At 57.3% G+C, this 15,226-nt stretch overlaps 2 protein-coding genes across 3 annotated transcripts in view; both read right to left on the bottom strand.

The window, feature by feature from the left end:
- Nucleotides 1-14,656, bottom strand: part of LOC137364728 (serine/threonine-protein phosphatase 4 catalytic subunit) — a 36,178-nt gene extending 21,522 nt beyond the window's left edge. Inside the window, exons 1-3 of one of the 2 annotated variants that reach the window (XM_068027759.1) lie at nt 14,539-14,656; nt 12,219-12,335; nt 11,282-11,333 (exon numbers count right to left, since the gene is read on the bottom strand). In XM_068027759.1, coding sequence (XP_067883860.1) covers nt 11,282-11,333; nt 12,219-12,316 — 150 coding nt within the window. In that variant the 5' untranslated portion in view covers nt 12,317-12,335; nt 14,539-14,656. The remainder of the gene's footprint in view (nt 1-11,281; nt 11,334-12,218; nt 12,336-14,538) is intronic. The other variant, XM_068027758.1, reaches the window with a different exon arrangement.
- On the bottom strand, nt 12,662-14,904 carry LOC137364726 (uncharacterized). The gene is made up of 3 exons (XM_068027756.1): nt 14,725-14,904; nt 13,085-14,270; nt 12,662-13,011 (listed from the first exon to the last, which is right to left on the bottom strand). The coding sequence occupies exons 1-3, from the start codon at nt 14,902-14,904 to the stop codon at nt 12,662-12,664; spliced, it is 1,716 nt and encodes a 571-aa protein (XP_067883857.1).
- Nucleotides 14,905-15,226: the final 322 nt, after the last annotated feature.

Here is a 15,226-nt window from a genome sequence, read left to right as displayed (position 1 = left end):
GTCTGTCACTGTATAACACTGGGGTACAGTACTGGTGGGGACAGGTCTGTCACTGTATAACACTGGGGTACAGTACTGGTGGAGACAGGTCTGTCACTGTATAACACTGGGGTACAGTACTGGTGGGGACAGGTCTGTGACTGTATAACACTGGTGTACAGTACTGGTGGGGACAGGTCTGTCACTGTATAACACTGGGGTACAGTACTGGTGGGGACAGGTCCGTCACTGTATAACACTGGGGTACAGTACTGGTGGGGACAGGTCTGTCTCTGTATAACACTGGGGTACAGTACAGGTGGGGACAGGTCTGTCACTGTATAACACTGGGGTACAGTACTGGTGGGGACAGGTCTGTCACTGTATAACACTGGGGTACAGTACTGGTGGGGACAGGTCTGTCTCTGTATAACACTGGGGTACAGTACTGGTGGGGACAGGTCTGTCACTGTATAACACTGGGGTACAGTACTGGTGGGGACAGGTCTGTCACTGTATAACACTGGGGTACAGTACTGGTGGGGACAGGTCTGTCACTGTATAACACTGGGGTACAGTACTGGTGGGGACAGGTCTGTCACTGTATTACACTGGGGTACAGTACTGGTGGGGACAGGTCTGTCACTGTATAACACTGGGGTACAGTACTGGTGGGGACAGGTCTGTCACTGTATAACACTGGGGTACAGTACTGGTGGGGACAGGTCTGTCACTGTATAACACTGTGGTACAGTACTGTTGGGGACGGGTCTGTCACTGTATAACACTGGGGTACAGTACTGGTGGGGACGGGTCTGTCACTGTATTACACTGGGGTACAGTACTGGTGGGGACAGGTCTGTCACTGTATAACACTGGGGTACAGTACTGGTGGGGACAGGTCTGTCACTGTATAACACAGGGGTACAGTACTGGTGGGGACAGGTCTGTCACTGTATAACACTGTGGTACAGTACTGGTGGGGACAGGTCTGTCACTGTATAACACTGAGGTACAGTACTGGTGGGGACAGGTCTGTCACTGTATAACACTGGGGTACAGTACTGGTGGGGACAGGTCTGTCACTGTATAACACTGGGGTACAATACTGGTGGGGAAAGGTCTGTCACTGGATAACACTGGGGTACAGTACTGGTGGGGACAGGTCTGTCACTGTATAACACTGGGGTACAGTACTGGTGGGGACAGGTCTGTCACTGTATAACACTGGGGTACAGTACTGGTGGGGACAGGTCTGTCACTGTATAACACTGGGGTACAGTACTGGTGGGGACAGGTCTGTCACTGTATAACACTGGGGTACAGTACTGGTGGGGACAGGTCTGTCACTGTATAACACTGGAGTACAGTACTGGTGGGGACAGGTCTGTCACTGTATAACACTGGAGTACAGTACTGGTGGGGACAGGTCTGTCACTGTATAACACTGGGGTACAGTACTGGTGGGGATGGGTCTGTCTCTGTATAACACTGGGGTACAGTACTGGTGGAGACAGGTCTGTCACTGTATAACACTGGGGTACAGTACTGGTGAGGACAGGTCTGTCACTGTATAACACTGGAGTACAGTACTGGTGGGGTCAGGTCTGTCACTGTACAACACTGGGGTGGACAGTACTGGTGGGGACAGGTCTGTCACTGTATAACACTGGGGTACAGTACTGGTGGGGACAGGTCTGTCACTGTATAACACTGGGGTACAGTACTGGTGGGGACAGGTCTGTCACTGTACAACACTGGGGTGTACAGTACTGGTGGGGACAGGTCTGTCACTGTATAACACTGGGGTACAGTACTGGTGGGGACAGGTCTGTCACTGTATAACACTGGGGTACAGTACTGGTGGGGACCGGTCTGTCACTGTATAACACTGGGGTACAGTACTGGTGGGGACAGGTCTGTCACTGTACAACACTGGGGTGTACAGTACTGGTGGGGACAGGTCTGTCACTGTATAACACTGGGGTACAGTACTGGTGGGGACAGGTCTGTCACTGTATAACACTGGGGTACAGTACTGGTGGGGACAGGTCTGTCACTGTATAACACTGGGGTACAGTACTGGTGGGGACAGGTCTGTCACTGTATAACACTGGGGTACAGTACTGGTGGGGACAGGTCTGTCACTGTATAACACTGGGGTACAGTACTGGTGGGGACAGGTCTGTCACTGTATAACACTGGGGTACAGTACTGGTGGGGACAGGTCTGTCACTGTATAACACTGGGGTACAGTACTGGTGGGGTCAGGTCTGTCACTGTATAACACTGGGGTACAGTACTGGTGGGGACAGGTCTGTCACTGTATAACACTGGGATACAGTACTGGTGGGGACAGGTCTGTCACTGTATAACACTGGGGTACAGTACTGGTGGGGACAGGTCTGTCACTGTATAACACTGGGATACAGTACTGGTGGGGACAGGTCTGTCACTGTATAACACTGGGGTACAGTACTGGTGGGGACAGGTCTGTCACTGTATAACACTAGGGTACAGTACTGGTGGGGACTGGTCTGTCACTGTATAACACTGGGGTACAGTACTGGTGGGGACAGGTCTGTCACTGTATAACACTGGGATACAGTACTGGTGGGGACAGGTCTGTCACTGTATAACACTGGGGTACAGTACTGGTGGGGACAGGTCTGTCACTGCATAACACTTGGGTACAGTACTGGTGGGGACAGGTCTGTCACTGTATAACACTGGAGTACAGTACTGGTGGGGACAGGTCTGTCACTGTATAACACTGGGGTACAGTACTGGTGGGGACAGGTCTGTCACTGTATAACACTGTGGTACAGTACTGTTGGGGACGGGTCTGTCACTGTATAACACTGGGGTACAGTACTGGTGGGGACGGGTCTGTCACTGTATTACACTGGGGTACAGTACTGGTGGGGACAGGTCTGTCACTGTATAACACTGGGGTACAGTACTGGTGGGGACAGGTCTGTCACTGTATAACACTGGGGTACAGTACTGGTGGGGACAGGTCTGTCACTGTATAACACTGGAGTACAGTACTGGTGGGGACGGGTCTGTCACTGTATAACACTGGGGTACAGTACTGGTGGGGACAGGTCTGTCACTGTATAACACTGTGGTACAGTACTGGTGGGGACAGGTCTGTCACTGTATAACACTGGGGTACAGTACTGGTGGGGACAGGTCTGTCACTGTATAACACTGGGGTACAGTACTGGTGGGGACAGGTCTGTCACTGTATAACACTGGGGTACAGTACTGGTGGGGACAGGTCTGTCACTGTATAACACTGGGGTACAGTACTGGTGGGGACAGGTCTGTCACTGTATAACACTGGGGTACAGTACTGGTGGGGACAGGTCTGTCACTGTATAACACTGGGGTACAGTACTGGTGGAGACAGGTCTGTCACTGTATAACACTGGGGTACAGTACTGGTGGGGACAGGTCTGTCACTGTATAACACTGGGGTACAGTACTGGTGGGGACAGGTCTGTCACTGTATTACACTGGGGTACAGTACTGGTGGGGACAGGTCTGTCACTGTATAACACTGGGGTACAGTACTGGTGGGGACAGGTCTGTCACTGTATAACACTGGGGTACAGTACTGGTGGGGACAGGTCTGTCTCTGTATAACACTGGGGTACAGTACTGGTGGGGACAGGTCTGTCACTGTATAACACTGGGGTACAGTACTGGTGGGGACAGGTCTGTCACTGTATAACACTGGGGTACAGTACTGGTGGGGACAGGTCTGTCACTGTATAACACTGGGGTACAGTACTGGTGGGGACAGGTCTGTCACTGTATTACACTGGGGTACAGTACTGGTGGGGACAGGTCTGTCACTGTATAACACTGGGGTACAGTACTGGTGGGGACAGGTCTGTCACTGTATAACACTGGGGTACAGTACTGGTGGGGACAGGTCTGTCACTGTATAACACTGTGGTACAGTACTGTTGGGGACGGGTCTGTCACTGTATAACACTGGGGTACAGTACTGGTGGGGACGGGTCTGTCACTGTATTACACTGGGGTACAGTACTGGTGGGGACAGGTCTGTCACTGTATAACACTGGGGTACAGTACTGGTGGGGACAGGTCTGTCACTGTATAACACAGGGGTACAGTACTGGTGGGGACAGGTCTGTCACTGTATAACACTGTGGTACAGTACTGGTGGGGACAGGTCTGTCACTGTATAACACTGAGGTACAGTACTGGTGGGGACAGGTCTGTCACTGTATAACACTGGGGTACAGTACTGGTGGGGACAGGTCTGTCACTGTATAACACTGGGGTACAATACTGGTGGGGAAAGGTCTGTCACTGGATAACACTGGGGTACAGTACTGGTGGGGACAGGTCTGTCACTGTATAACACTGGGGTACAGTACTGGTGGGGACAGGTCTGTCACTGTATAACACTGGGGTACAGTACTGGTGGGGACAGGTCTGTCACTGTATAACACTGGGGTACAGTACTGGTGGGGACAGGTCTGTCACTGTATAACACTGGGGTACAGTACTGGTGGGGACAGGTCTGTCACTGTATAACACTGGAGTACAGTACTGGTGGGGACAGGTCTGTCACTGTATAACACTGGAGTACAGTACTGGTGGGGACAGGTCTGTCACTGTATAACACTGGGGTACAGTACTGGTGGGGATGGGTCTGTCTCTGTATAACACTGGGGTACAGTACTGGTGGAGACAGGTCTGTCACTGTATAACACTGGGGTACAGTACTGGTGAGGACAGGTCTGTCACTGTATAACACTGGAGTACAGTACTGGTGGGGTCAGGTCTGTCACTGTACAACACTGGGGTGGACAGTACTGGTGGGGACAGGTCTGTCACTGTATAACACTGGGGTACAGTACTGGTGGGGACAGGTCTGTCACTGTATAACACTGGGGTACAGTACTGGTGGGGACAGGTCTGTCACTGTACAACACTGGGGTGTACAGTACTGGTGGGGACAGGTCTGTCACTGTATAACACTGGGGTACAGTACTGGTGGGGACAGGTCTGTCACTGTATAACACTGGGGTACAGTACTGGTGGGGACCGGTCTGTCACTGTATAACACTGGGGTACAGTACTGGTGGGGACAGGTCTGTCACTGTACAACACTGGGGTGTACAGTACTGGTGGGGACAGGTCTGTCACTGTATAACACTGGGGTACAGTACTGGTGGGGACAGGTCTGTCACTGTATAACACTGGGGTACAGTACTGGTGGGGACAGGTCTGTCACTGTATAACACTGGGGTACAGTACTGGTGGGGACAGGTCTGTCACTGTATAACACTGGGGTACAGTACTGGTGGGGACAGGTCTGTCACTGTATAACACTGGGGTACAGTACTGGTGGGGACAGGTCTGTCACTGTATAACACTGGGGTACAGTACTGGTGGGGACAGGTCTGTCACTGTATAACACTGGGGTACAGTACTGGTGGGGTCAGGTCTGTCACTGTATAACACTGGGGTACAGTACTGGTGGGGACAGGTCTGTCACTGTATAACACTGGGATACAGTACTGGTGGGGACAGGTCTGTCACTGTATAACACTGGGGTACAGTACTGGTGGGGACAGGTCTGTCACTGTATAACACTGGGATACAGTACTGGTGGGGACAGGTCTGTCACTGTATAACACTGGGGTACAGTACTGGTGGGGACAGGTCTGTCACTGTATAACACTAGGGTACAGTACTGGTGGGGACGGGTCTGTCACTGTATAACACTGGGGTACAGTACTGGTGGGGACAGGTCTGTCACTGTATAACACTGGGATACAGTACTGGTGGGGACAGGTCTGTCACTGTATAACACTGGGGTACAGTACTGGTGGGGACAGGTCTGTCACTGCATAACACTTGGGTACAGTACTGGTGGGGACAGGTCTGTCACTGTATAACACTGGAGTACAGTACTGGTGGGGACAGGTCTGTCACTGTATAACACTGGGGTACAGTACTGGTGGGGACAGGTCTGTCACTGTATAACACTGTGGTACAGTACTGTTGGGGACGGGTCTGTCACTGTATAACACTGGGGTACAGTACTGGTGGGGACGGGTCTGTCACTGTATTACACTGGGGTACAGTACTGGTGGGGACAGGTCTGTCACTGTATAACACTGGGGTACAGTACTGGTGGGGACAGGTCTGTCACTGTATAACACTGGGGTACAGTACTGGTGGGGACAGGTCTGTCACTGTATAACACTGGAGTACAGTACTGGTGGGGACGGGTCTGTCACTGTATAACACTGGGGTACAGTACTGGTGGGGACAGGTCTGTCACTGTATAACACTGTGGTACAGTACTGGTGGGGACAGGTCTGTCACTGTATAACACTGGGGTACAGTACTGGTGGGGACAGGTCTGTCACTGTATAACACTGGGGTACAGTACTGGTGGGGACAGGTCTGTCACTGTATAACACTGGGGTACAGTACTGGTGGGGACAGGTCTGTCACTGTATAACACTGGGGTACAGTACTGGTGGGGACAGGTCTGTCACTGTATAACACTGGGATACAGTACTGGTGGGGACAGGTCTGTCACTGTATAACACTGGGGTACAGTACTGGTGGGGACAGGTCTGTCACTGTATAACACTGGGATACAGTACTGGTGGGGACAGGTCTGTCACTGTATAACACTGGGGTACAGTACTGGTGGGGACAGGTCTGTCACTGTATAACACTAGGGTACAGTACTGGTGGGGACGGGTCTGTCACTGTATAACACTGGGGTACAGTACTGGTGGGGACAGGTCTGTCACTGTATAACACTGGGATACAGTACTGGTGGGGACAGGTCTGTCACTGTATAACACTGGGGTACAGTACTGGTGGGGACAGGTCTGTCACTGCATAACACTTGGGTACAGTACTGGTGGGGACAGGTCTGTCACTGTATAACACTGGAGTACAGTACTGGTGGGGACAGGTCTGTCACTGTATAACACTGGGGTACAGTACTGGTGGGGACAGGTCTGTCACTGTATAACACTGTGGTACAGTACTGTTGGGGACGGGTCTGTCACTGTATAACACTGGGGTACAGTACTGGTGGGGACGGGTCTGTCACTGTATTACACTGGGGTACAGTACTGGTGGGGACAGGTCTGTCACTGTATAACACTGGGGTACAGTACTGGTGGGGACAGGTCTGTCACTGTATAACACTGGGGTACAGTACTGGTGGGGACAGGTCTGTCACTGTTTAACACTGGAGTACAGTACTGGTGGGGACGGGTCTGTCACTGTATAACACTGGGGTACAGTACTGGTGGGGACAGGTCTGTCACTGTATAACACTGTGGTACAGTACTGGTGGGGACAGGTCTGTCACTGTATAACACTGGGGTACAGGACTGGTGGGGACAGGTCTGTCACTGTATAACACTGGGGTACAGGACTGGTGGGGACAGGTCTGTCACTGTATAACACTGGGGTACAGTACTGGTGGGGACAGGTCTGTCACTGTATAACACTGGGGTACAGCACTGGTGGGGACAGGTCTGTCAGTGTATAACACTGGTGTACAGTACTGGTGGGGACTGGTCTGTCACTGGATAACACTGGGGTACAGTACTGGTGGGGACAGGTCTGTCACTGTATAACACTGGAGTACAGTACTGGTGGGGACAGGTCTGTCTCTGTATAACACTGGGGTGCAGTACTGGTGGGGACGGGTCTGTCACTGTCTAACACTGGCGCTCCCTCAGTACTGACCCTCCGACAGTGCGGCGCTCCCTCAGTACTGACCCTCCGACAGTGCGGCACACCCTCAGTACTGACCCTCCGACAGTGCGGCGCTCCCTCAGTCCTGACCCTCCGACAGCGCAGCGCTCCCTCAGTACTGACCCTCCGACAGCGCGGCGCTCCCTCAGTACTGACCCTCCGACAGCGCGGCGCTCCCTCAGTACTGACCCCCCGACAGCGCGGCGCTCCCTCAGTACTGACCCTCCGACAGTGCGGCGCTCCCTCAGTACTGACCCTCAGACAGTGCGGCGCTCCCTCAGTACTGACCCTCCGACAGTGCGGCGCTCCCTCAGTACTGACCCTCCGACAGTGCGGCGCTCCCTCAGTACTGACCCTCCGACAGTGCAGCACTCCCTCAGTACTGACCCTCCGACAGTGCAGCACTCCCTCAGTACTGACCCTCCGACAGTGCAGCGCTCCCTCAGTACTGACCCTCCGACAGTGCAGCACTCCCTCAGTACTGACCCTCCGACAATGCAGCACTGACTCAGTACTGACCCTCCGACAATGCAATACTCACTCAGTACTGATCCTCCGACAGTGCGGCACTCCCTCAGTACTGACCCTCTGACAGTGCGGCGCTCCCTCAGTACTGACCCTCCGACAGTGCGGCACTCCCTCAGTACTGACCCTCCGACAGTGCGGCACTCCCTCAGTACTGACCCTCCGACAGTGCGGCACTCCCTCAGTACTGACCCTCCGACAGTGCGGCGCTCCCTCAGTACTGATCCTCCGACAGTGCGGCACTCCCTCAGTACTGACCCTCCGTCAGTGCGGCGCTCCCTCAGTACTGACCCTCCGACAGTGCGGCGCTCCCTCAGTACTGACCCTCCGACAATGCGTCGCTCCCTCAGTACTGACCCTCCGACAGTGTGACACTCCCTCAGTACTGACCCTCCGACAGTGCGGCACTCCCTCAGTACTGACCCTCCGACAGTGTGACACTCCCTCTACTGACCCTCCGACAATGCGTCGCTCCCTCAGTACTGACCCTCTAACAGTGTGACACTCCCTCAGTACTGACCCTCTGACAGTGCGGCACTCCCTCAGTACTGACCCTCCGACAGTGTGACACTCCCTCAGTACTGACCCTCCGACAGTGCGGCACTCCCTCAGTACTGATCCTCCGACAGTGCGGCGCTCCCTCAGTACTGATCCTCCGACAGTGCGGCGCTCCCTCAGTACTGACCCTCCGACAATGCGGCGCTCCCTCAGTACTGACCCTCCGACAATGCGGCGCTCCCTCAGTACTGACCCTCCGACAGTGTGACACTCCCTCAGTACTGACCCTCCGAAGGTGCAGCACTCCCTCAGTACCGACCCTCTGACTGGGCGGCACTCTCTCAGTACTGACCCTCCGACAATGCGTCGCTCTCTCAGTACTGACCCTCCGACAGTGCGGCGCTCCCTCAGTACTGACCCTCCGACAGTGCGGCGCTCCCTCAGTCCTGACCCTCTGACAGTGTGACACTCCCTCAGTACTGACCCTCCGACAGCGCAGCACTCCCTCAGTACTGACCCTCCGACAGCGCAGCGCTCCCTCAGTACTGACCCTCCGACAGCGCGGCGCTCCCTCAGTACTGACCCTCCGACAGCGCGGCGCTCCCTCAGTACTGACCCTCCGACAGCGCAGCACTCCCTCAGTACTGACCCTCCGACAGCGCAGCGCTCCCTCAGTACTGACCCTCCGACAGCGCGGCGCTCCCTCAGTACTGACCCTCCGACAGCGCGGCGCTCCCTCAGTACTGACCCTCCGACAGCGCGGCGCTCCCTCAGTACTGACCCTCCGACAGCGCGGCGCTCCCTCAGTACTGACCCTCCGACAGCGCGGCGCTCCCTCAGTACTGACCCTCCGACAGTGCGGCGCTCCCTCAGTACTGACCCTCCGCCAGTGCGGCGCTCCCTCAGTACTGACCCTCCGACAGTGCAGCACTCCCTCAGTACTGACCCTCCGACAGTGCGGTGCTCCCTCAGTCCTGACCCTCCGACAGTGCGGCGCTCCCTCAGTACTGACCCTCTGAAGGTGCGGCACTCCCTCAGTACTGACCCTCCGACAATGCGTCGCTCCCTCAGTACTGACCCTCCGAAGGTGCGGCACTCCCTCAGTACTAACCCTCCGACAGTGCGCACACCCTCAGTACTGACCCTCCAACAGGGCGGCACTCCCTCAGTACTGACCCTCCGAAGGTGCGGCACTCCCTCAGTACTGACCCTCCGACAGTGCGGCACTCCCTCAGTACTGACCCTCCAACAGGGCGGCACTCCCTCAGTACTGACCCTCCGACAATGCGTAGCTTCCTCAGTACTGACCCTCTGAAGGTGCGGCACTCCCTCAGTACTGACCATCCGACAATGCGTCGCTCCCTCAGTACTGACCCTCCGAAGGTGCAGCACTCCCTCAGTACCGACCCTCTGACTGGGCGGCATTCTCTCAGTACTGACCCTCCGACAGTGCGGCGCTCCCTCAGTACTGACCCTCCGACAGTGCGGCGCTCCCTCAGTACTGACCCTCCGACAGTGCGGCGCTCCCTCAGTACTGACCCTCTGACAGTGCAGCACTCCCTCAGTACTGACCCTCCGACAGCGCAGCGCTCCCTCAGTACTGACCCTCCGACAGCGCGGCGCTCCCTCAGTACTGACCCTCCGACAGTGCGGCGCTCCCTCAGTACTGACCCTCCGACAGTGCGGCGCTCCCTCAGTACTGACCCTCTGACAGTGCAGCACTCCCTCAGTACTGACCCTCCGACAGTGCGGCGCTCCCTCAGTACTGACCCTCCGACAGTGCGGCGCTCCCTCAGTACTGACCCTCTGATAGTGCAGCACTCCCTCAGTACTGACCCTCTGATAGTGCAGCACTCCCTCAGTACTGACCCTCCGACAGCGCAGCGCTCCCTCAGTACTGACCCTCCGACAGCGCGGCGCTCCCTCAGTACTGACCCTCCGACAGTGCGGCGCTCCCTCAGTACTGACCCTCCGACAGTGCGGCGCTCCCTCAGTACTGACCCTCTGATAGTGCAGCGCTCCCTCAGTACTGACCCTCCGACAGTGCGGCGCTCCCTCAGTACTGACCCTCCGACAGTGCGGCGCTCCCTCAGTACTGACCCTCCGACAGTGCGGCACTCCCTCAGTACTGACCCTCCGACAGTGCGGCACTCCCTCAGTACTGACCCTCCGACAGTGCGGCGCTCCCTCAGTACTGACCCTCCGACAGTGCGGCACTCACTCAGTACCGACCCTCTGACTGGGCGGTGCTGACACTGAGGCTGTGTGGGATGGGATCATGCCCTCAAGTGTCTGGGAGTCTGGTTTTCAAACTCACGATCTTCTATGAAGGGAGAGGGAGATCGTGCGAGTTCAGCTCGTGGGCTGATGTGTTTTGGCATGCACTTTGCCGCTAAGCCCCTTCACTGGGATCAGACCGGGGCAGGGGTAACAGTGCACTCGGTCAGAGAGCAGGCAGCAGTGCTGGTTAGAGAAAACACACTGGGTGAATACTCACCGTTACAGGAGAATCGACTTGTTGTACATTACTCTCCTCGACCAGGATCTCTCTGAAAACAAAGCAAAGCTGATCAGAAGCAGTTCCCTCGACACTGTGGAGGAGGAGGGAGGTAGGGATGGTAGAGGAGACGGACAAGGAGTGAGAGAGGAGGAATTAAACTCTGGATTCGCACATGAACCACACGTAACTTTGTGTCGGTTCAAACCATTTGCACTGGGACATATCCGAATGTGCCGATGACACAAAGCTCAGTGACATTGTCAACAGTGCAGAGGGAGGTTTAAAATCACAGAGAGATATCGATAGATGAAGAAAATGGGAAAAACTGTGGCCAATGGATTTTAGTGTCGGAATATGTGAGGTGGTCCACTTTGGAGATGAAAAGGATCAAACAGGGAACTGACCGTACGGTGAAAAACTCGACACAGCGGATTCTCGAAAGAGACTCGCGGGTGTTGCAGGTAAACAGATCATTAAAACGTCGCAAACAGGGGACAGAAAATAATCGGCCAGGCTAACGGAACGCTGGCCTTTATATCTCGAGGAGTAGAACACAAGGGCGGGTTGGAAGTCCTGCTTCAGCTGTACAAAGCCTGGTTAGACACACACCCGGAGTTACTGGGAACACTTCTGGTCCCCACCCCTTCGGAAGGAGGTATTGGCCTTGGAGGAGTGCAGTGTAGATTTACTGGAATGATACCGGGACGCCAAGGGTTAAATTACCAGGAGAGATCACACCAATTAGGGGCGGTATTCCTGGAAATTAGAAGGTTCAGGGGTGGATTTGATCGCAGTTTTTGAGATATGTGGGGGAAGGGGCCGTAGGGAAGGTCAGAGGGACGGGACGGGGGAGGGAGGGGAGGGGAAGGACCTTGCCAACCCTTCACCGGGCCCGACTGCAGCCCCCCACACCCCCCAAGCAAGGCTCCGCCACCTGGCTTTGGCGCACAAAGCTTTCACTTCATTCTCCTTGATGAGTTCACATTGTCGAAGCTGTTCAATCTGACGGTCCAAATCACTGATTTCTGTCATGGTGTTCCGACAGAAAGGCCTGAGGAGAAAGGAAGGCAAAGTCCCAGTCAACAGCGACTCGCACAGACACAGAGAGAGAGAAAGGGGGAGAGACAGAGAGAGACCCGAGCAGTATTGGCACCATCAAGCCACACCCCTCCCACAGGCACCGACTCTCCCCGGGGTACGGGTCCTCATGAGCACCGACTCTCCCCGGGTACGGGTCCCCCATGAGCACCGACTCTCCCCGGGGTACGGGTCCCCCATGGGCACCGACTCTCCCCGGGGTACGGGTCCTCATGGGCACTGACTCTCCCGGGGGTACGGGTCCCCCACGGGCACCGACTCTCCCCGGGGTACGGGTCCTCATGGGCACCGACTCTCCCCGGGGTACGGGTCCTCATGGGCACTGACTCTCCCGGGGGTATGGGTCCCCCAATGGGCACCGACTTTGCCCAGTGACCCAGGCTCCTCCTCCCCAGGGAACCAGCCTCCTCCTCCCCGGGGACCCAGGCTCCTCCTCCCCGGGGACCCAGGCTCCTCGGCCCCAGCCCCCTCCTCCCCAGGGAACCAGCCTCCTCCTGCCCGGTGCCCCAGGCTCCTCCTCCCCAGTGCCCCAGGCTCCTCCTCCCCAGTGCCCCAGGCTCCTCCTCCCCAGTGCCCCAGGCTCTCCTCCCAGTGCCCCAGGCTCCTCCTACCCAGTGCCCAGGCTCCTCCTACCCAGGGACCCAGCCTCCTCCTACCCAGGGACCCAGCCTCCTCCTACCCAGGGACCCAGCCTCCTCCTACCCAGGGACCCAGCCTCCTCCTCCCCGGTGACCCAGCCTCCTCCTCCCCGGTGCCCAGCCTCCTCCTCCCCGGTGCCCAGCCTCCTCCTCTCCAGTGACCCAGGCTCCTCCTCCCCAGCCCCCTCCTCCCCAATGACCCAGGCTCCTCCTCCCCGGTGACCCAGGCTCCTCCTCCCCAGCCCCCTCCTCCCCAATGACCCAGGCTCCTCCTCCCCGGTGACCCAGCCTCCTCCTCCCCAGTGCCCCAGCCTCCTCCTCCCCAGTGACCCAGGCTCCTCCTCCCCAGCCCCTCCTCCCAATGACCAGGCTCCTCCTCCCCGGTGACCCAGGCTCCTCCTCCCCGGTGACCCAGGCTCCTCCTCCCCGGTGACCCAGGCTCCTCCTCCCCAGTGACCCAGGCTCCTCCTCCCAGTGACCCAGGCTCCTCGGCCCCAGCCCCCTCCTCCCGCAATGACCCAGGCTCCTCCTCCCCGGTGACCCAGGCTCCTCCTCCCCAATGACCCAGGCTCCTCCTCCCCGGTGACCCAGGCTCCTCCTCCCCGGTGACCAGGCTCCTCCTCCCAGTGCCCCAGCCTCCTCCTCCCCAGTGACCCAGGCTCCTCGGCCCCAACCCCTCCTCCCCAATGACCCAGGCTCCTCCTCCCGGTGACCCAGGCTCCTCCTCCCCGGTGCCCCAGGCTCCTCCTCCCCGGTGCCCCAGGCTCCTCCTCCCCGGTGCCCCAGGCTCCTCCTCCCCAGGGACCCAGGCTCCTCCTCCCCAGTGCCCCAGGCTCCTCCTCCCCGGTGACCCAGGCTCCTCCTCCCCGGTGACCCAGGCTCCTCCTCCCCGGTGACCCAGGCTCCTCCTCCCCGGTGACCCAGCTCCTCTCCCCGGTGCCCAGGCTCCTCTTCCCCGGTGACCCAGGCTCCTCCTTCGCAGGGACCCAGGCTCCTCCTCCCCGGTGACCCAGGCTTCTCCTTCGCAGGGACCCAGGCTCCTCCTTCGCAGGGACCCAGGCTCCTCCTTCGCAGGGACCCAGGCTCCTCCTCCCAGGGACCCAGGCTCCTCCTCCCCAGGGACCCAGGCTCCTCCTCCCCGGTGACCCAGGCTCCTCCTCCCGGTGACCCAGGCTCTCCTCCCGGTGACCCAGGCTCCTCCTCCCCGGTGACCCAGGCTCCTCCTCCCCAGGGACCCAGGCTCCACCTCCCTAGTGGACAGGCCCCTCCCCAACGACACCAACGACGACTCAACGAGCCAGGCTCCGCCCCCAACAATGCCCCACCCAACAGCTGTGTCACAGCGCATGCGCCGATCAGGGCGCGGCGCTTGCGCAGAGAGATCCCGACTCCCCGCCCTCCCCCTCCACCTCAAGCTGTGAGTCTGAGAACAGGGACCAAGAGGCCGGTCCGCCAAGCTGCGCGTCTCCTCTCCACCAGCAGCCGACACCGCGGTTCATTGAAGCTTCCCTTCCTTACCCCCCGGCTTTTACTTCCCTCCTCCGGCGCCGGCTCCCGCGTCCAGCGAACAACCGCGCGGCGCGCCACTTCCGGCGGACCGAAGCAAGATGGCGGAGGAGGGGGGGGGAGAGAGAGAGAGAGAGAGAGAGAGAGTGTGGCGCATGCGCACTCCCTGGGAACCGGGCGCGGGGCGGCGTCCCAAACTGCGGGGCGCATGCGTTCCTTCCGCGGCACGCCTGCGCGCATTCCCCCCCCGGTGGGCGGGGCCTGAACGGGGAGGGCGGCGCATGCGCGCTGCCCGCTCCAAACTGTCGCCGCCTGACCGTTGCAATCACGTGGCGTCGCAGAGCCAACCGGCGGGCGGGGAAGGGAGTTGGACGCCATCTTAGTGAGGGGCAGGAATATGGCGGCCATTGGCCAACAACACAGAGGGGTGGACCAGGCCACATAGCTGACCAAAAGGTCACGGAGCAAAGGCAAACAATATGTTAATGGTGTGTTGAAAGACAAAGCATTAGTACAGATAGGGTGTTAATGCACTGAATATTGAACAGCAGCAAGTGCAAACCTGAAGAAGAACAACCTGAAAAAAACAGTGGGTGAGCAAACTGAACAAACTAAGATGAAATGAAATACATGCAAAAATTTAAAAAGGAATGCAAAAAAAAAAGGAAGAAAAAATAACTAAAAATGACTAAAAATGAAA

This window comes from Heterodontus francisci, unplaced genomic scaffold, assembly GCF_036365525.1.
Source record: "Heterodontus francisci isolate sHetFra1 unplaced genomic scaffold, sHetFra1.hap1 HAP1_SCAFFOLD_836, whole genome shotgun sequence".
NCBI lineage: Eukaryota > Metazoa > Chordata > Chondrichthyes > Heterodontiformes > Heterodontidae > Heterodontus > Heterodontus francisci.
The sequence above is the reverse complement of the archived record's forward strand: the minus strand, read 5'-3'. Positions and strand labels throughout refer to the sequence as shown.